The sequence below is a fragment of the Propithecus coquereli genome, unplaced genomic scaffold (assembly GCF_000956105.1).
Source record: "Propithecus coquereli isolate 6110/MARCELLA unplaced genomic scaffold, Pcoq_1.0 Scaffold341, whole genome shotgun sequence".
In the NCBI taxonomy this organism is placed as follows: domain Eukaryota; kingdom Metazoa; phylum Chordata; class Mammalia; order Primates; family Indriidae; genus Propithecus; species Propithecus coquereli.
The window spans coordinates 3084090-3103576 of record NW_012149075.1 but is presented as its reverse complement, the minus strand read 5'-3'; the positions used below and the strand labels follow the sequence as shown (position 1 = coordinate 3103576).

At 60.0% G+C, this 19487-nt stretch overlaps 1 protein-coding gene across 1 annotated transcript in view; it reads left to right on the top strand.

Moving 5' to 3' along the window:
• RUNX3 (runt-related transcription factor 3) overlaps positions 1-14013 on the top strand; it is a 60821-nt gene extending 46808 nt beyond the window's left edge. The window contains exons 5-6 of the mRNA XM_012650955.1: positions 8900-9055; positions 12720-14013. Of these exons, the coding sequence (XP_012506409.1) occupies positions 8900-9055; positions 12720-13270 (707 nt within the window). The 3' untranslated portion in view covers positions 13271-14013. The remainder of the gene's footprint in view (positions 1-8899; positions 9056-12719) is intronic.
• The last annotated feature ends 5474 nt before the right edge of the window (positions 14014-19487 follow it).

Sequence of the window (19487 nt, the reverse complement as noted above, 5' to 3'; positions counted from 1 at the left end):
CTGGCTGTGGAACCTCCATGCCTCAGTTTCCTGATCTAAAAAATGGGACTCACATAAGCAGCTACCTCGTAGTGCTGTGGAGCTGGGGACACTGCTCACAACACCCAGAGAGCACCCAGAGGAGAAATAGGGTAATCTGTGTAAAGCACTTAGAGGGGGTGGGAGGGTTAGCAGGTAATCAGTCACTTTAACCAGGGCTGTTATCTGCTGTGTGACCTTGGGCAAATCATTGACTTCTCTGGGCCTCAGCTCCCTCCTCTGTGAAATGAGATGATCCCACCTTGCAGGCCTGAGATCAGGGTGACACGAGGACAGCACATGGCTGTAGCAGACAGAGGATCCTCACGAGTCAGTGGGTCCGTGGTACACCCCTGCTCCCCTGCACTCCCGCCACCTCCCACCCCCACAGTGGTCGACGGTGAACCTCTCTTGGGAGCAGCAGGGTGCTCCCATAGCAATAGGGTGCAAGTGTGAAGTCCCTGCTGAAGGAGGTAACAGTCCGCTCTAGGTCCCCAGGGGCAGGATCAGGATGGACAGAAGCCACAGTTGGGCTCAATGTGAGGGTGCGGCACTTACGAGGCTCTCCGAAAAGGAGGGTGCACCTGTTGGCAGAGACAAGCGAGCAGGAGTCTCAGAGCTTGGTGGGAAGGTCCCCAGGGACCAGGCAATCCTGGCATCTCTGAAGCCCTACGTGTTCATCCCTGCCCGGCCCAGAGCTGCCCACCCTTCCTTCTGAGGCGTCTGGATGATCATGGAGGCACAGCCCTGCCTGTGGGAGCCCCAAGTTCAATCCTCTGCCTGCTTCTCTCTCCTGGGGCCCCCCAAGCCTGAGATGGCCCTTTCTGGGGTGAGCTGGTGGGGGAGGGATGCTCAAGACCAGGCGGCTGAGCCCAGAGGGAGCAAGAGGGAGGCAAGAGGGAAGCAGCAAGAGGGAGGGACAGAGGCTGGGCTGGGACACCCAGCAGAGGCAGAGACCAGGTTTGCTGTGCCACCTGGGGCAGGTGGCATCTCTCTCTGGGCCCTGGCAGGGACCAGATCAGTGGTTTAAAAATGACTTGTTCAAACAAAATCTTAGCAGACGCTCATTTATAGAACAGAGCAGAGGTGGGGAGAGGGCATTGCTCCAGGTCCCCCATCCCTAGTACCTGCCTGCTCCTGTCCCTGGCCTGCCCTGCCCTGAGGTCGGGTCTCACCCTGACCCTGGGTTCCAGCCCAGCCTGGCCTTCAAGGTCTGTGACTTTGCACATATCCTTCCCCTTTCCTGGCTTCAGTGTCCCCAGCTGTAAGAAGGAAGAGGCCAGCTCAGTAGCTGCTGGTCACTGAGCACCCCGTGTGTGTCATGGCAAACTCTCCATTAATTAATCCTCAGCAACCCCAGAAGGGGACAGAAGCCAAGGAGGCAACACCTCTCGCCCCAGGTGAACTTTAGTGCACCCTGGGGGCTCCAGCTGAGCACTCAGGGAGGTGAGGGCCACTTGGAAGGGCCTTCCCGCCTCGCCCCCGGGTGCTCATCTGTAAACCAGGGATGGTATCAGTGTCTGCTCTGGGGCACCGTTGTGAGGGTTAAACGCGTTTACAGCTGCCCAGCGCGGAGGAAGTGCCCAAACCCTCCTGGATTAGCACCGCCTTTTGCGCTCCGGGATTTCCTTTCCTGCTTTGCCCCTGCTTTGCAACCCCGGCCCGTGTGAAGTCCGAGCCTTCTGTGGGGTGGGAGGGAGCCACGGGCTGGGAGTCTGCTGATCCCTGAAGCCGACTGTGGGTTCTGTGGCTGGGTCGTTCCCCTCTGGTGCCCTGCAGAGCGTGCCCAACCTGCAGCCAGGTGGCCAGCTGGGTTTGAAGGCTGGCTTGGTGGCTTCCTGCCTGTGTGGCCTTGGTTTCTGAGGTTCTCGATGCTGGTGTCCCTCAGAGTCACTGGGGGCTGCTTAAAAAGCAGGTTGCTGAGCCGGGTCCAGGATTCGGGCAGGAGGTGGTTCAGTGCCTGGCGATCCTGCTGCGGCCCACAGCTTGGGAACAGCTAACCCAGACTTCCAGGCTTAGCAGGCGCTGGTACCTCGACAGGTAGGACTTGGGTTCTTACTCCTGCCTGAGGCAGAGGAGGATGGTTCTGGGTTCTTCCCTGTGGGCCCTTTCCTCCCAAAAATGTACATGAATGATTTCAACAAATATTTTCCTGGGCACCTACCACGTGTCAGGCCCTGTTCCATATGCCAGAGATGCCACAGTGAACCCCGCCAGATGGGCTCCCGCCCTCTTGGTGCTCAGCCTCCAGGGTGGGGAGAGATGGTGAACAGTTTTGTTGTTACCACGGCCCTCTAGCCCCACCTGATCTGTGCCGTTACCCCTCGCTGTCCCCGCTCACCCCACTCTGGCCACCCTGGCCACCCTGGCTGGTCTTCAGCCTCACCAGGTACATTCCTGCCTCAGGGCCTTTGCACTGCTCTTCCTTCTGCCTGGAACTCTCCTACCAAGGCACCCGCAGGTGTGGCCCCCTGTTTCGAGTTGCACACGCATAGCCCTCCTCACCTCTCCCCGTCCTTCCTGGCTCTGGTGCCACCCCGAGCACGTACCCCTTTCTGCGGTGCTGCACAGTTCACTAATGTATTTCATTCATTATTTCGCTCCCCAGCTACTGTATGTGCCCCACGAGGGCAGGGCTCCTTTCTCTCTTTTGCCAGGCACTGGTATAGACCCTGAAGGAGCCCTTAACGGGCTTGATGAATATTTGATGAATAAACAAAGTGAGCAAATAATTAATTTCAGGTAATGTGAAGCCCCATGAAGAAAAACAAAGCTGGGAGGAGGGGTGGAGAGTGCAGGGCAGGGACACGGGGAGGGGTGCCCTGGAGAGGTGAGCTTTGGGCAGAGAGGCCTACAAGAAGTGAGCAGACAGCAAAGCGTGGCTGCGGGGGCCTTGGCATGGGCAGTAAAAGTGACCCTAAGCCCACAGCTGGGCCTTGGAGGCTCCTAAAGTTGCCGCGGTTTCTTCCCCGGCTCCAGGAGGAAGCCAGAGGGAGGGACGCGGAGGGATGGATGCCTGGGCCGAGCAGGGGCAGCCGCCCCCAGTGCACGGCTCCCAAGACCCCCACAACCCCAGGAGTGGCCCCTGTGCTGGGGCAGGCCTAGGGGAGCCGGGGGCGTGTGCCTGGCAGGAGGGAAGGGGTTAACCACAGACCTCCCGGGTTCCCCTAATCAACCCCAGGCTGCTGGAAGCCCCACTCACAGCATCCCTGCCCGCTGGCCCCCCGCCAGCCCGTTTCCCTGCCCAGCCACCGACCCAGCTTTCATCTGCTCACAGGGGGCCGATTCACGGCAGACCACCCTGGGCCAGCACCCGCCTGCGATTCCGCGAGGTTGTTAAGAGTCGGGTGTAAATCTCCTGACAGGCCGCAGAGCCGGCCTCGGGCCCGGCGCCCCACCCCACGGCTGGGCAGACAGTGGCTGCTGTGTCTGGGCCGTGGCCACACCATGCGGCCAGGGAGCCTGCCGAGTGGCTTCAGACGGCCAAGAACCTGGTGATCGGGGCCTCCGTTGTCCCTGGCAGACAACACTGCCCCGCGGCCCTGCCCACCTCTGCTTCTCCCTGCATCCTGCTCCCCTCCCACCTGGTTGAGGCTGGATGCTGAGCTGGCCTCTTGCCAGCCAGACCTGGTGGCCAGGTGACCCTGTCCTCTCTTAGAGGTCTTGGGGGAGCTGAGCTCCGGAGAGCATGCTGACCATTCCAGGCTTGAATCTCAGGGTTGCCTCTCACTGTGTGACCTTGACCCCCCCGCCTCCACTTTTCCATCTGTAAAATGGGGGCGATGGTAACAGCCTCTCAGAGCATCTTGACCCTTGGGAATGGTGTGCGTGGCCCACCTGGTGCAGTGCCTGGCACATCCCCCTGTCAAAATCATGGCCACTCCTGGGGCGTATGTTGGGCCAGCGTGGAGACGGGGGCTTGGCCCTGATGGCCTCTTGTTCCCTCAGAAGCAGCAGGTGCCTGGGGTGGTGATGAGGGATGCCCTGGGGGTGACGGTGAAGGAGCCCCCCACCCGGAACCCAGCCCTGGTCCTCTAGCTCCTACACGGTGTGACCCTGGGTGAGTCACCAGCCTGGCCGGGCCCTGGCTTCCTGCCCCCCACTTTGGCCCTTATGGCTGCCTATGAGGTTGGTCACCCCCACTGTATCGATGCATTGCAGGAGAGTCGTTTGCCAGGAGTAGATGCCAAGTCAGGACTGGAATCCAGAACGCCTTCCTTGAAGGCCAAGGCCCTGGTGGGCTGTTCAATTCTCGAAACCTGTCGTCACCCTTGGCAGTTAGAGTGAGTGGTCCTCGTTTTACAGGTGAGGCAGCCGAGGCCCAGAGGGAGAGTGTGGCTGGCCAAGACCACTGGTGGGTGAGAGCCGCCTGGTACGGGCCTGGGGCCACTGGGCCCTTGGAAGGGGCGGGCTGGGATCTACATTTGCGTAACTGAGGGCCATGGACACTAATCAAGTCCATGCTGGAGCCGATGTGAGCCCAGCTGCTGAGACTGACAGCAGCCCAAGCCAGGCCCCACGGGCCAAAGCGGGGCCCTCCCCAGGGGTTCTCCACCCTCCCCTTTTAAAAACGTGGTCTCCCTCCAGCTTATCGGCACTCCTGGGGTTAGACACTGTGATAACCATTTTACACATATGGAAACTGAGGCCCAGCGGAGCAGAGGGATGTGGTGGGTTAGAGCAGGATATGACTGGAGACTTGAACTCTCAACCCTGAGCTTCAGAGCAAGGCAGGACCCCTGGTGGAGTCCACTGAGACCCTCTCATCTTCTTCTCCCGAGGCCCATCTTCCTGGGCCTGCAGAGAGCACCTCTGTGCCTGGGCCTGAGCTGGGCCCTCACACCTGTTGCGGAGCCCCTAATTGTCAAAACCCAGTCCTTCCCTGAGAGATGGGCTCCAGGGAGAGCAGGTGGCCAGGTGCCTTCTGTGTGTCCTTGAGTCTCACTTTTGTCACCTATGCAATGGGGACAGGAATAGACCTGCCTCATGGGGAATGTTGCAGCGTGAAACAAGGCAGTGCATGTCAGCCGTGTAGACACTGCGATGCAAGAAGCGGCGCGGGGAGCGTCCGCCGCTGTTTTCGCGATTCCTGCTCCTGCCAGCCACTGCTTTCAGGGCAGCCTGCGGAGGTGCCCGGACGCTCCATGGCCGGAGAAAGAGGCTTCCTAGAGGAGGGGCTCTTGGGTTGGGCCCCAAAGGACAGGAGAGGATTTCTAGCAGAGGCTGTCCCGAGCCGAGGCTCTGAAGTGTGGGGAGTAGAGAATATTCGGCAGGAAGAAGTGGTAGTGGGTGGGCCCTGGGGCAAGAGGCCCTGCCTCCTTTCCTTTCAGGGCCACCTGACCAGCAGTTGATCCTTTTAATCTTAAGTCAGGGACTTTGAGAGGGAGGAGACCTCAGTGAGCAGGCTGTGCAAAGGGGAAACTGAGGCACACAGCACACCAGGGCCTGGCTCCAGATGAACAAGTACATCAGGGCCAGAGCCCTCCCCACCAAGCCCTCCCTCTGGCAGCCAAATGGAAGAGGCCTTTTCTGAGGCCCCTCTTCTTTCCTCGGGCAAAGGCACTTCCGTCCTGCTCCCAGCATGAAGGCCCCGGCCCCGTGGCTCTGAGACTCCCCGGCTCCCTGGCCACATGGGCTCCCCCTGCCCCTCCCTGGCAGTGGCTCCAACGTTCCACAGCAGCAAGGAAGCAATTCCTGAGCTGTTGCTGAACTCCCCGCCTCCAGGAAGCCTGCCCTGCGGGGAGGCAACACAGCACGTGTGGGCACATGTGCTCTGTGGCTGGACTACCTGATCCAAGCCTGGGTGCTGGACCTTGAAGCCTCAGTGGCCACATCTGAACAATGGGAGCGAAAAGGAAAGTGTCAGGAAAAGAGCGCTGGACTTGGAGTAAAGGGATCTGCGTGCAAATGCTGGCCCTGCCATCCAGGCTCTGTGGTCCAGACATGACGTCACCACCCTGGCCTCAGTGCCTTGGTCTCTAACGTGGGCTGGTACTCCTACCTCCCTTGGCCACAAGCAGGGATAGAAGTGACGGTTATGATGGCAATGACCCATGCGGGTGGAGAGCGTCCACAGACCTTACTAGCCCAGCACCTCGACCACGAAGGCAGCGGGACGGGGACACTGCAGCGTGGGTGTTGGGAAGGGAGTGTGACTTGAGCAAGGCCAACAGGCTGCAAGTGGCAGGGCCCATCCTCGAACCCAGGCTGGCTGTGAACTCCGCCCTCCTTCCGCAGGAGTAACTGTAAACACTCTTAGTACATGGTGTGACTCAGAAACGGGGGACTTTATTCACCAGTGACAAAAATAACAAGGTCTGAGGTTTTGCACCAGCTTTTGTGTAGCCCCATTGGCTCACTTCAAGCTTGTGGTTGACTAAGACACCCAGATCCTTTGCACCGAAGCTGCTGCCAGGTCAGTCTGTGGTCTCCACGTCCATCCGGTAGGCTTCCTGCCTGTTGAGATTGCTCTGAATTCACGAGACCCCCAGCTCATCCACATGTCCCTGCCATTTCCAGTGGCCTTAGCAGCGTGGGCAACAATATTTCCTCCAAGGCCTGTGAGGACTGATCCTGGACCTGGAAGCTCTGCCACACTGGGCCCACCCCCATCAGGGCACCAGGTGGGGGCCCTTCTATAAGGCCACCTCTCCAGTCTGCCCCAGTCCCCACCTATCCCACTGCCTCATCTATGTAACCTGCCCACCCCCCATAGGTATCCGAGTTTGCAGCCCCAGCCAGCATTTCCCCTTTGTTGCCAAGGGTCCTGGGAAGCAGCAGTGGGGGCCTGGCCAGAGGCCGGACAGTCTCATTCCTACCGCCAAGTGTCCATAGGTTCTTGGCCTGGGGCTTCACTGGAGGAGGAGGTGGGGCTCCTTGGTTCTGGATGACCTGCTGAGCCCACCGTAGCCCCCAGGACTCCCGGCTTCATTTCTCAGGCCCTCAGATGCTCATTGGAGCTTGTGGCAGGGATGTGTTGGGAGCTTAGGGGTCTACGAGTACCAGAATCCGTTGCGTTCCCATTTTCAAAATCAGAAATCAGGTCCATTCCGAGGCCCTTGGTGCTGGGCCCTCATTCCCAGCAGAGGTCAACCGACATTTCCTACTTTAACGTTGCCCCGGGAATCACTTGTCCAGGCCCCAGAAAGGACAGTGAGGATGTCTTCCGTCTTCATCAGTCTAGAAAATTCCACCTGTCACTGCAAACCAAAGGACTCAGGCAGACCTTCTCCTCCCCCTTAGCCCCTTCCCTGCATTTCTTTCCTAAAGCAGCCCAGGTCCAGGAAATCCTCACTGCCCGCCTCGCTGGGTGACCATGGGCAAGCCTTCCCGCCCCTCTGGGGTGCAGCCGTAGTTCTCCACGTGTGAGAGAGGAGCCGGCCCCTGCCCGCCTGGCAGCCTCCCTCGGGGTCGTGTGAGGCAGAGCAGCCAGCGGCTCGGACAGTCTTAGGCTGATCGGGAGAGCCCGGGAACGAGCAGCCCTGGAGAAACCTGAACGCAAGGAGGCATGACCAGGGACGTTCGGGGAGTATTGCACGTAAGGGCACAGAAGAGGAAATTTGGAAACGACCTGAGTGTCCGTAGAAAGGAACAGTGGAGTGAACTGCGCCTCCAGTGGACGTGACAAGCAAGATGTGCCATCCAATGGCTCAGCAGTGTAGTCCTTGTCACGCTTGTGGAGCCCTCACTGCCAGGAGCGTCCCCAGGGCTTTACGGGAACTCTGTCATTTCCAGGAGGCTGGGATACTGTCCCCATTATACAGATAGGGAAACTGAGGCTGAGCTCCAAGGAGTGCTACAAAAAGAGCAAGTTATAGAATGATACTCCCAGGCTGAGACCATTCAAGAAAGTTCCATGAGAAACTTGCTCTGTGCTTTCCTTGTATGGAAAGCCAAAAAAAGGCTGGGAAGAAAAGCTTGCAAGCTGGTCATGGTGGGGACTTCTGGAGAGGGGCTTAGGTGGGTCAAAAGAGCCTTATCTATAACACTTTCAGTTTCGTAAATATTCATGTGTTGCTTGTGAAATGTAAAATGAGTAATTGAAAAAGCATGTGTGCTTGTGTGGCAGGAGAGGGCCCTGCACGTTTGATGTCACTCAAGAAGCGTCCCCTTGGCCTCAGCAGGCTGCAGGAGGGCAGGGCCTGGCCACCTTGACCCGGCTGGCACCTCCGGGGCCTGAGAGGCGAGGCTGGGGCTCTTCCTGTGCGGCTGTGGCGGAGGGGTAGTGGGAAATGCGGGCAGTTTTCTCCCGTGTGACACCCACGCCGGGTGCACTGGTCTAGCCCTTCACTCAAGTGCCCTGCGCCCCCGCCCGCATCCTGGTGGGTTTCCCTCTGCCTGTGGCTCAGAGTGGGGAAGGCGTGTCCTGGGATCACCGGGTGGCTCAGGCCTGGAGCCTCGGCAGGTCCGCCCTGGGGCCTCCTCTGCTTGTTCTTGCAGATGCAACTCCCAGATTCTCTCCCTGCCTCCCTCGGGAGCATGCTTGCGCCAGTCTCCCATGCCTCAGTTTCCTCTTCTGCTGAACAGTGTGTTGTAAAGGTTTAGGTCACAGGCTTTGATTTGAACCCTCAGTTTGAATCTTGACTCCACTACTTACTGGCTTTGTGACCTGGAGCCCCCTCCGAGCCCCTCCCGCGTAAGAATGATTGTTCCTGCTCATGCAGATGGGCGCGACCATGGCAGCCCTGGGTGGCACATATGGCCTTGCTTTGTTCAGAAAGTCTTTTGAGAACCTCAGAAAAGAGGCTGGTGGTGACCTCAGGGATCTCCCTGCTGAGGCCTAAGGTTAGATCTCAGGAAGAACTTCCCAGCAGAGTGAGGCATTTCTGTCTCCCCTAAGACCCTGGGAACCAGCGGCTGATGAGCTCCCCGTGCTCTGCAGGGCACCGGCAGAAGCTGGAGGACCAGACCAAGGCGTTCCCCGACCGCTTCGGGGACCTGGAGCGGGTCCGCATGCGAGTGACACCGAGCACGCCCAGCCCCCGCGGCTCTCTCAGCACCACGAGCCACTTCAGCCAGGCCCAGACCCCAATCCAAGGTACGGCGCAGCAGGGGCTGCAGGGCGGCGGGTGGGTGGGCACAGAGCTGGAAGGGGGACCTGGACGGGGTCCATCTGCCCCAAACCAAAAGCCCATCCGGAGGTCAAGCACTGCACCCCTTGTTTTCCAGAGGAGGCAGCCGGTGCTCATTGGCTCCAATGGGCGTTTCCTGAGGGCCTGCTCCATGCCGGCCCCAGTTCATTCGCTCACTGCCCTGTGCGCGCTGCCTGGCCCCAGGGATCAGCGTGAACAGACAGCCCTGCCCCCCAGGAGCACACGGTCCCCCAGGGCAGTGGGGTTACTCCCATAGTTCCCCTGTTAAAGTCAGGGCATGACTTGTCCAAGGAGCTGTGACAGGCGCGCCCTGCTCTATGCACTGCGCCCCCTGCCCTCCCCCCACCTCGGCGTTCTCGTCTGGAAGTGGGGTGGTAGTGGATACCTCTGCCTGGGGCTGGAGTAACATTACTGCACTCAGACACACCTTATAAACTGTAAAGTGATGTTCCCGCCCTGGAGAGGTACACGGCATTGCCTGGGAAAGGTCTCCCACCCTGCCCGGAGTCTCCTCCCAAACAGGGAGGAGCTGAGGTGAGTCGTGAGGACGGAGACTGGATCTCTGTCCCCGATGCCTGGATGGATATAGCACCTGCCTGCCCCGCCTCCACTCTGGGGCTGGAGGAGAGGAGGTTGGCCTGTTCAGGGCTGTGGCGTGCGTGCCCACTTCTCTTCCTGCATCCTGTGTGGCCCTCTGCTCCGGCAGGCCTCCCCTCCCCAGGCCTGTCCCCTGTGGGGTGGGAGGAAGGGCCCTCAATAACCAGAGTAGGGAAGGAGCGTGAACTCTGCAGTCAGATGGACTTGGCTGGGAATTCAGGCTCTGCCAGGCGTTGATGGTGTGATCTTAGGCAAGTTGCTCAAACTCTGAGCCTCAGTTTTCCCATCTGTAAAGTGGGGAGAAGGAGACCCCTGCCACGGAGGGGTATCGGCAGGCCCAGGCTTGGGGCGTCAATCTCATGGGCCCTCCCTCCCTCTGCCTTCAGAACACCCCGCCACCACTGCCCTGGGTGCTTGTTAACAGCTTGACCCCCAGCCTTGGTCACCAGCAAGCAATGCGGAGACCCCAGCTCCTCCCATACCCCTGCCCGGCCCCCGCTGCAGCTGCCCACAATGGGGGCTTCTCACTGCTCAAAGGGCTCATTCAGCCACCACACAGCAGCTGGGGCAATTTGGAGAAGAAAATAAACATTTCCTTCCACTGTTGGGATTGGCTGCCCGACAGTGGCCCGGCCAGCTCGGGTTTCCCGGGGCTGCGAGGCTGCATGGTGGGGGTGCAGGAGCCTGGAGGAAGCGGCTGGGGCGTCTCGGGGAGTGCTGAGGGCAGGTACTTCCCCCACCACCCTGGAGGAGGACTTGTGGCCTCAAGGAAGGGATGGTGACAGGTCCAGGCAGGCCCAGCCTGGAGCCCCGCAGCCCATGAGGGCCCTGAGGGACACACACGCTGGGCCCAGGCCCATGGCTATAGGGTCTGTGTTCCCTGGGCCACTGTCCTGCTATTGCATCCCGGGGTCCCTGTTTGGGCTTCCTTTGTCTTGAGAATGGGGTTCTTGTCGTGTGAGCAGCACCCACTGCCACTCTGTTCAGCGTAGGGTCGTCAGCCTTGTCCTCAGCTGTGCTCGCTTGGGGTGCCGCTGGGCCTTCCCCGCTGAGGCTCCTAGACAAGGGCGGGCAGCCAGGCACCTCTGACACCCTGGGCTTCGAGGCAGTGCTGGCCATCCAAGTGACCTGTTAGGGAGGGCACCAGATGCTCCAGAAGGCCCCAGCCACCTGGACTCCCATCCCCACATCTCCCTGCCTTGAGCTGGAAGCATCGCTCTGTTCTAATCCATGCCCAGGGCCACAGCCTGCTGCTGAGGGAAACACCCCAGCTGACTTGGGAAGAAAGACCCCAAAGCCTTGAGAAGTCCCGAGTCCCACCCGAAGTCACATAGCACCTCAGGCAGAGCCAAGGAGTCAGGAGGCCTGAGGACACTCATAGCTCTCCATCCTCAGCCAAGCCTCTGTCACGGCAAGCAGTGCCCACCTCGAGCTGGCACCAGCCCTGCTGGGCCAGGGGACAGAGGATGGTTTCCTCCTTGCTCCTCTCCTGGCCCTTACCCTTTGGAGGGTGAGACAGAGGGTTGGGGCCAGTCACCTCTGGACCACTGCTGGGGGCTCATCCACCTCCCCACTGCTGCCAGGGTGCAAGGAAGGCCGAGGCTCAGGGCCTCGTCTTTGCAGGCTGCTGAATGAGCCAGTTCTCCTGGGTTCCCGGAGCCAGAGGCATCGCGGCCGCTGCATCGGTACTGAGCCCCCCTGGGCCCTGTCTCTGTGTCCAGCTCCATTCTAAGGACTTTATGTATGTTAACTAAATCCTTATGAACTGTTATTGTCCCTGTTTTTAATATGGGGAAGCCAATACACAGAGAGGTTAAGTGACTTGCCCAAGGGCACGCAGCTAGTAAGTGTCAAAGCCAGGATAACTGTCTAGCCCAGAAGCCACTCAGTTAACCTCAATTCTGTGCTGCCTCAGAGGTGGGACAGCTACCTATTAGGCATGTGCTGGGGCTCAGGACCAGAGAACCTAGGATTTTGTTCCAGGTCCAGTGTGCTTTGTGACTCTTGGGCAAGGGCCTCACCCTGTCTGGGCCTCAGTTTTCCCATCAAGGGGCTTAGCTCAACCTCTAACCCCCTTTGAATGCTGGGGTGAGGGGCTCTGTGATTGCAAGTCGGGGACGAGGCTGGAACGCTTTGTCTTAGAGCCCGCTGGGAAGCCAAACTCCTGAAGGAGCCAGGGCAGAGGCTGGCTGGACACTGTCTCTGTGACCAGCACGGGTCTGAGTCCCCCAGCCCCTCTGGCTGCAGTCTCCCTTTGCTGTCGAGACAGGTGAGAGTGGCACTTGGTCACTGTGCGGCCACCGGTCAGCTCCAGGCTGCAAGGCAGCCTTGGAGACACAGGCCCAGGGCGAGGAGGAGGGGAGCTGGCAGAGCCGCCATGAACCCAGCACCCACACCCAGGGCATCCACAGGTGTGAGCACCTGGGCCCTCCCCAAGCTGCACCTGGGCAGGAGTATGCGCACACATTCGCACTTGCACACGCACGTGGCCCCAGCAGAGACGCCTCACGACGAGTTCCATTTCTTTCTGTGCAACAGAAGGAGAATCAGTCTTGCTTTCTCTCTGCCTCAGTTTCCTTATCTTCAAAAGCAGGGTTCAGCTCCCAGTCTCACAGGGCCGTTGGGGACCGTCTTCACACCCGTGGTCTTGCCAGCTGTTAACAGTGGGTAGGGGGAAGAGGAACCTCCCCCGAGCTGCGGACTCTGTCCCCAGCCCTGCCTTCTCCGGCCTGTCCGCTGCCGGGCTGGGAAGGAGGATTGAAAGAGGAGAAAGAAAGCCGCCTCCTCCTCTGCTCTGGCCGGGAGGCTCCCAGGCAGTCTCTGGCCCAGGGTGCTGCGAGTGGGGCTGTGGTGGGAGGCATGGCAGGCTCTGGGCCCTGAGCAGCCCAGGGCAGGGAGGGCAGAGCCAGGGATCCCCAAATGGGCCTTCTGAACCAAGCCCCGGGGTCAGCCTTCAGGAAGGCCCCAGGGTCGTCTAGGCTGTCACTGACCCTCCTCCTTGCTGTCCTGCAGGCGCCTTGGACCTGAACCCATTCTCCGACCCCCGCCAGTTTGACCGCTCCTTCCCAGCACTGCCGCCGGCCCTCACGGAGAGCCGCTTCCCTGACCCCAGGATGCACTACCCGGGGGCCATGTCCGCGGCCTTCCCCTACAGCGCCACACCCTCGGGCACAAGCATCAGCAGCCTCAGCGTGGCGGGCATGCCGGCCACCAGCCGCTTCCACCACACCTACCTCCCGCCGCCCTACCCCGGGGCCCCGCAGAACCAGAGCGGGCCCTTCCAGGCCAACCCGTCCCCCTACCACCTCTACTACGGCGCGTCCTCGGGCTCCTACCAGTTCTCCATGGTGGCTGGCAGCAGCAGCAGCGGAGGCGACCGCTCGCCCACCCGCATGCTGGCCTCCTGCTCCAGCAACGCCGCGTCCGTAGCCGCCGGCAACCTCATGAACCCCAGCCTGGGAGGCCAGAGCGACGGCGTCGAGGCCGACGGCAGCCACAGCAACTCGCCCACGGCCTTGAGCACGCCGGGCCGCATGGACGAGGCCGTGTGGCGGCCCTACTGACCGCGCCGGGACTCCTCCCGCTGGAGGCGGGGACCCCAACAGCCTTCCCAACAAGCGACCGGCCGGGCTTGGAAGCTCTGGGCAGGAGTGGGCCCTGTGCTCCAGGGCGGTCACGGTCCCAAGGTCCAGAGCTGGAGTGAGGCTCCACGTGCGTCTGTCCAGCCACATCTTTGTACAGAGGGGCAGGGACCTCCCCCGGGACCCTGCCCCCAGCCCAGATCCCAGTCATCTCAGTCCGCACCCCTGTGGGAAATTAGCCTCCCCCTGCCACCTCCCCAGAACGACCTCGCTGTCTCCGGCTATGCCCAGTGCTGTCACGGGGCCAGGTCTCCTGGGACAGGGGCCATCTCTGTTCCATAGACAGGCAGCATTTGCCCCCAGGATAAGCCGCAGGGCCCTCTACCCTCCTCGGAGCCCCTGCACCCTGTGGACCCTGCCCTCCCTCTGCATTTACACAAGTCGAGTCAGAACTGGAAAGCCCCCCACCCTGAGACGGGTTCCCCTCATTGTACAGATGGGGCAGGACCCAGGACCCGGCTGGCAGAGATGGGAGGAGAACGAACCCAAGCCAGTGCCCGGCCCTGCTTCCCCACACTTCTGAACAGCTGGCTCTGTCCCGGCTCCGTGGGTCCCAGGCCTCAGAGTAGGCTGACTAGTCTACGGCAGCAGGTCCCCCAAACCAGGGAAGGCACCTGCAGGCCGGCCCTCCATGCACTTTCCCGGCCCGAGGCACTCGCCCTCTGTGCTCGTGGTGGGGGCCGGGGGGTCTCCCTTTTCCTTAGGTTCGTCTCATAATTTCCATTTTTGGAGAGAACACGGTGGCCAGATAGGTCCTAACAGAAGGCATTGAGGTGAGGGGTCGCTGGGACCCACGTCAGGGTCCCTGTCCCACTGAGGTCCCAGGCCGTGCCCCAGGCCCCAGGGAAGATCCAGCAAATCTTCCAACTCCTGACCCGCAGCTCTTTGTTTTTGTGCTCCAAAACTAACAGTCTTGAACAAAACCAGTTTTTAAAACTGATTTTAGGGGAAAAAAAGCTTCAGTCAAACATCTTGAAACACAAGGTCTCTTACAGGTAAAGCCCTGTGATTGGGAACATCCTGCCCCCAGCTGCCTTCTGAGGGTGTGGGATTGTTAGGGTCTCGGTACCTCCTCAAGAGGTCACGTTCTCCAGAGGCGACATCCCACCAGCCCCATGGCAGGTGGCCCTGGAGGGGCCCGAGGGAAATGCTGGTGAGACGCTAGACTCTCTCACCTGTGGCTCTTGGACATTTGTCCCGGTAGGGCGGGTGGTGGCAGGACAGGAGCTGTGATGGGCTCTCCAGCCTCAGGTCAGCCCCCCAAGCTCCGAGGGGGAGCATCGCCCCCAAATTTTGTGGATGAAAGTGCAGGCCTTGCCCAAGGGCTTGGGTTGCATCGATTCCCACGTCAGAGTTCTTTAGTTCTAGAAAGGCTTAATTGGAAAAGGACAAGAGAACTCTTGTAAGGTTAGACAGCATGTGGTTTTTGGTAATTGTTCCTGCCACATCCTCTATGGAAGTGGAAATCTCCCTTACAAAAAAATGCTCCTTAGTGGTTGCCTCTGTCGGAGCCCTGCCGTGCCACCCCCAACCTGTAACAACAGCCAGATCCGCATGCCAGATGCACACTTTGGCAGGTTTAGGAAGTCCTTCTGGTGATCTTCTTCAAATCCCTCCTGCTGTAGTTTCTTTTGTCCTGCCCGCACTGGAAAAAGCAGTCTCCATCTCTTCAAAACAGCTGCTGGCGGTGTCCTGCTGACTCCCAACACGCAGGGGCCTCCCCTCCCCTTCTCAGGAAGCAGCTATGAAGCCATTGACCTTGTACCTGCTTCGCTCCTGTTCTCTGTGGTTGTAGACTGGCCCCAGGCCAGCGTGGAGGCACCTTCGGGTTCCCAGTGCCCAGCACTTTGTGGCCCCAGCCTAGATTACTCCCCCTTCCTGAGCCCCAAGCCCCGGTGGGCGCAGGGACAGGAAATAAATTGACCCCCTGCTCCTCCCACCCCCCTCCCCATCCCTTGACCGAAAGAGATGGCAGCCACGTGGGGTCTGTTTTTAAGGCCCGCAGTGGGTGCAGACGGCCTGGGCTGGTAAAAGTGGGTCCTTATTTACACGGCTGCTTCGAAGTTGTCCTAGGCAAACACACTGACGGGGAGAGCGCAAGGAAGGGAAGGGGTTACTGTAGGCCTGTGGGTGGTGGGTGCAGACCCTTTGTGGCCCTTGTCATGCTGAGGAGTCACTACCTGCTGCACTCATACCTTCCAGAAAGCCGTCCCAGAGCTGGGAAGAGGGTGGGGAGGGGCGGAAACTGCTTTGCACTATCATTTGCTTGGTGTGTTTGTTTTTAATGCACAACTTGCTTGTACAGTAAACTAACTGTCTTCTGTACTATTTAACTGTAAAATGGAATTTTGACTGATTTGTTACAATAATATAACTCTGAGATGTGTTGAAGGATCCCAGTGCCAGGCTTCTAGGGCTGTGTGCGTAGGGGCTGGGAGGAGGGACAGGATGGAGGCCGCCGGCCACTGGCGGCGGGAAGAGGGCGAAATCGCTTCTTTGGAGACGCTGGCACCTTGGCCTCCTGTGTCCAGTTCCATCTGGAATGGCCACAGCGACCACCCCGGTGCCAGCACGGCCAGCGAGGCCTCCGCCTGTGTGGCCGGGACCCCAGAACATCAGACAGGTCTTCAAGGTGTCGCTCACTGCCCCTCCGCCCGCGGCGGTTTGCAGTTCTTCGCAAGGAAACGAGCAGCTGTGCACCTGCTCCAGCTCGTTCCGGACTCGGATCTGGGGAGGGGACAGAGGCAGAGGGAGCTACCTCGGTGAGAGCCCCGCTCTGGGAACTGGCAAGTCGTCAGCGCTCAGGACTGAGCAAGCGGCTGCCTCAGTGGCCCGCTTTTGCAGATGAGGCGACTGAAGTGCGAAGAGGGGTGCCGTCGGGTTCCACGTCTCCCTCGAGTTGCTCGTGGCTGAGCCGGGACCACAGCCGGATGATGGGGGCCGTGGGCGTGATGGTGTGGGGACCTGGCTTGACAGCCCCCTCCCCACCCTGCCCGCAAGGCAGCCCGGCCCACTAGAGTTCCCAAGAACCAGATCGGCGCTTGGCCAACTGGGACTCGTGGAGGGCAATGTTCGTAAAACCTTATTTCGAGTGATGCCACTTACTTCAAAAACTAAGCCCACAACTTTTCCCTGTTCGGTTGGGTTGGTCTGCCTAAAACCCAGCACCCAACAGAAAGTCCCCATGGCCCCAGCCCAGCGCCTCCTCAACCCCAGGGGCAGCGGGTTCCTCTCTTAGTAGGACCCAACCGTAGCTGCAGAATTTCTCTGTGGGTCTGCTCCGGGCGACATCTGCCAGGGATAAGCAGGGCAGCGTCTACATGGCCAACACTGCTTCTATTTGTGTTTATTTGGGGTCACTTTGAAGGGAATGACGGCCCCTCCCCATCAGCTATGCTTTGGTGCCACAGCACATGGGAGAGGTGCTGTGACCTCCAGAGTCAGACCTCCTGACTCGAATCTCCATCACCTGCGCCGAAGCAGGCACGGACCAGCACACCCAGCTTGCCAAGGGGGAAACCGAGGCCCAGAGAAGCCCCAGGCTAGCTGAAGCCCCAGGCTATGGGAGCACTGCAGTACCCGCAGTGGCCTGCAGGTGGCGGCAGGGTGGACACAGCTGGGCAGCAGGCAGACAGCCCCCCAAACTTTGGAGAAGCGCGGGAAGGGGCTACCTCAGTTGCAGCCAGAATTTGGGTTAGGTATTAGAAAGGACTTCCTAATCTCAGGAGATCTATCCCCAAAAGGGCCTGGGAAAGGTCTTGATGTAGAAGAAGGATTTTTCCTCCCTGAGCTATGTGGCCGCCCTCCTCTGAGCCTCCGTTTTTATTCACATTGAATGAGCATCTACTGTGTGCCAGGTATGTAGTAGGGTCACAGGGACCTGGCTTGAAGGAAGGGTTGACTTCCGTAGACCTGCAGCCCCACACGCAGGAGCTTGGGACGCGGAGCAGCCAGTCCAGGCCGAGGAGGCTGTTTGGTCCCAGGGTCTGGGAGCCCCTACACTCCAGAATCCCTTTTCAGAAGCCCTGGGAGTCCCCTCGGCCTGCGGCTGGCCTGGCGACGTTCTGAGGGGTGGTGCTGGCCTCAGGGCTCCCAGAGCGCCCCCCTGGGCTGTGCTTGGTGGGTGAAGGCGACGGGGCCACCTTGCCAGCCTCGGGGAGCAGCCGGGCCTCGGCAGCAATCTGGCCTGGGAAATGGTCGCCTGTGCAGGGTTTTACGAGCCAGCATTGACGACACATGCCCACGGGGGAAGCTGCGAGGGTTTGAGGAGACAGTGCGGTGTGCGGCCAGTGCCGCGTGCTGGGCAGGGCTGGATGCAGACCCGGACCTGCCTCGCCCCTCAGCCTGGACCCCTCCCCTGCCCCAGACTGCACCCCCGTAAACAGCCAGCCAGGGCCCCCACCCGGCCCAGGGGGCCGCTCTCGGCCCCACCCAACACCCCAGCTTGGCCACGTAAGTGGGGAAGGCACCTCGGCGGGGCAGTTCATTTTGGGGTCATAAATGAAACGAGCTGTCAAAAGGGACAGGGGCGGGGGAGGCCGGAGTGCAAGAATGAGCTGTTCCTGGCGGAGACCCAGAATGCCCCTCATCCTCCCCGGGAGGGCTGTGGCGTGGGGCGGGGTGAGGGGCCACATCCGCAGCCACACCTGTGTGGTCCAGCGCCTAGGGGAGCCCGGGGAGCCGGATTCTGGGCTTCCTATTTTTAGTTTTGCAGCTAAGAGCGTGCTGTTTGTTTTATAGATTTATACTCACCCGCAGAAAGAGCCTGCCCTGAGCCTGGCCCAGAGGACTCCGTCGTGCCAAGGGAAGCAGAGCAGCCCCAGCGCCAGCTTTCTGGAGCCCCTTCCCTCTGCGCCCCCACCCGACCGCTGGAGACAGTTGTGGGCTCTTTGGTGTCCTGACGAGTGGCAGCCATTTGGGCCACCCCACTCCACTAGGCTCCTTGGGCCCCAAGTCTTCAAGGCCTTGGCCAGAATTCGTTCATTCGCTCATTCTCCAAACACAGACCTGAGCCCCAGCCCACCCCCAGGTGCCAGACACCAGGAAGACCAAGGTGAAGCAGTCACAGCCATGCCCTGGGGAGCTTGTGGGGCAGACAGACAGTGAGACAGGCGGCACTAACCTGTGGGATACATGGCGTGGTTGAGGGTGTACATGGGAGGCTGCTCACGGGCGGCGTCCCTCCCCCCAGATAAGATGGGAAGACGAGGGAGCCCATGTGCCTGTCTCCCATGGAGGACCAGGATGGCTGAGCAGAAGGGACACTTGGGAGGGCATAGCAATGGCCACGGGATGGGGGCAGGTGACAGGTCGTGGATGCACGGGGGAGCCACGCTGAGGTGCGCGTCTTGGAGGGAGCCCCGTGATGGCACGGGCTGGGGCTGGGGGTGCAGAGCTGTTCACAGGCTGAGTCCGGGCAGCGGAGGGTGAAACCTGTGCCAGATGCAGGCAGGAGGAGCTAAGCAGCATCTTGGACATCGTTGGCACTGACGTCACAGGAAGAGCGCCGTACCCCGAACCTCGGGCTTCAGCGTCTTTCAGTCCCTCAAGGTTTGTGGTATTTAATGGAGCCACTGGAGAAAGGTCTTAGTCTTTGTTATTGCCCTCTCCCTCCCTCTGCCCCCACAAGTTGTGTTTGTTTTTTGACACAGGGTCTCACTCTGTCACCCAGGCTGGAGTACAATGATCATAGCTCACTGCAGCCTCGAACTTCTGAGCACCAGTGATCCTCACGACTCAGTCTCCACATAGCTGGGACTGCAGGTGTGTGCCACCACGCTTGGCTAATTTTTAAATTTTTTTTTATAAAAATGGGTTCTCGCTGTTGTCCAGGCTGGTCTCGAACTCCTGGCCTCAAGCAATCCTCCCCCCTCACCTCCCAAAGCGCTGGAATTACAGGCGTGAGCCACTGGGCCTGGCCAACCCCATAGGTTTTTAATAAAGCCTTATGTCCTGCCTCAGTTTCTTCGTGGTAACCTGCTGACCACACCCGAGGCCACATCGGCCTGTCAGACTAGAAGGTCCACGGCTCAGAGTTTGGTCCAGCCACCCACTCTCCTTTGTGGTCTTAGGATGTGGAGGTTATGAGACTGTGAGCCTGAGGTTCCCAAGTTTTATATAGTAAATTTTAAAAAACATT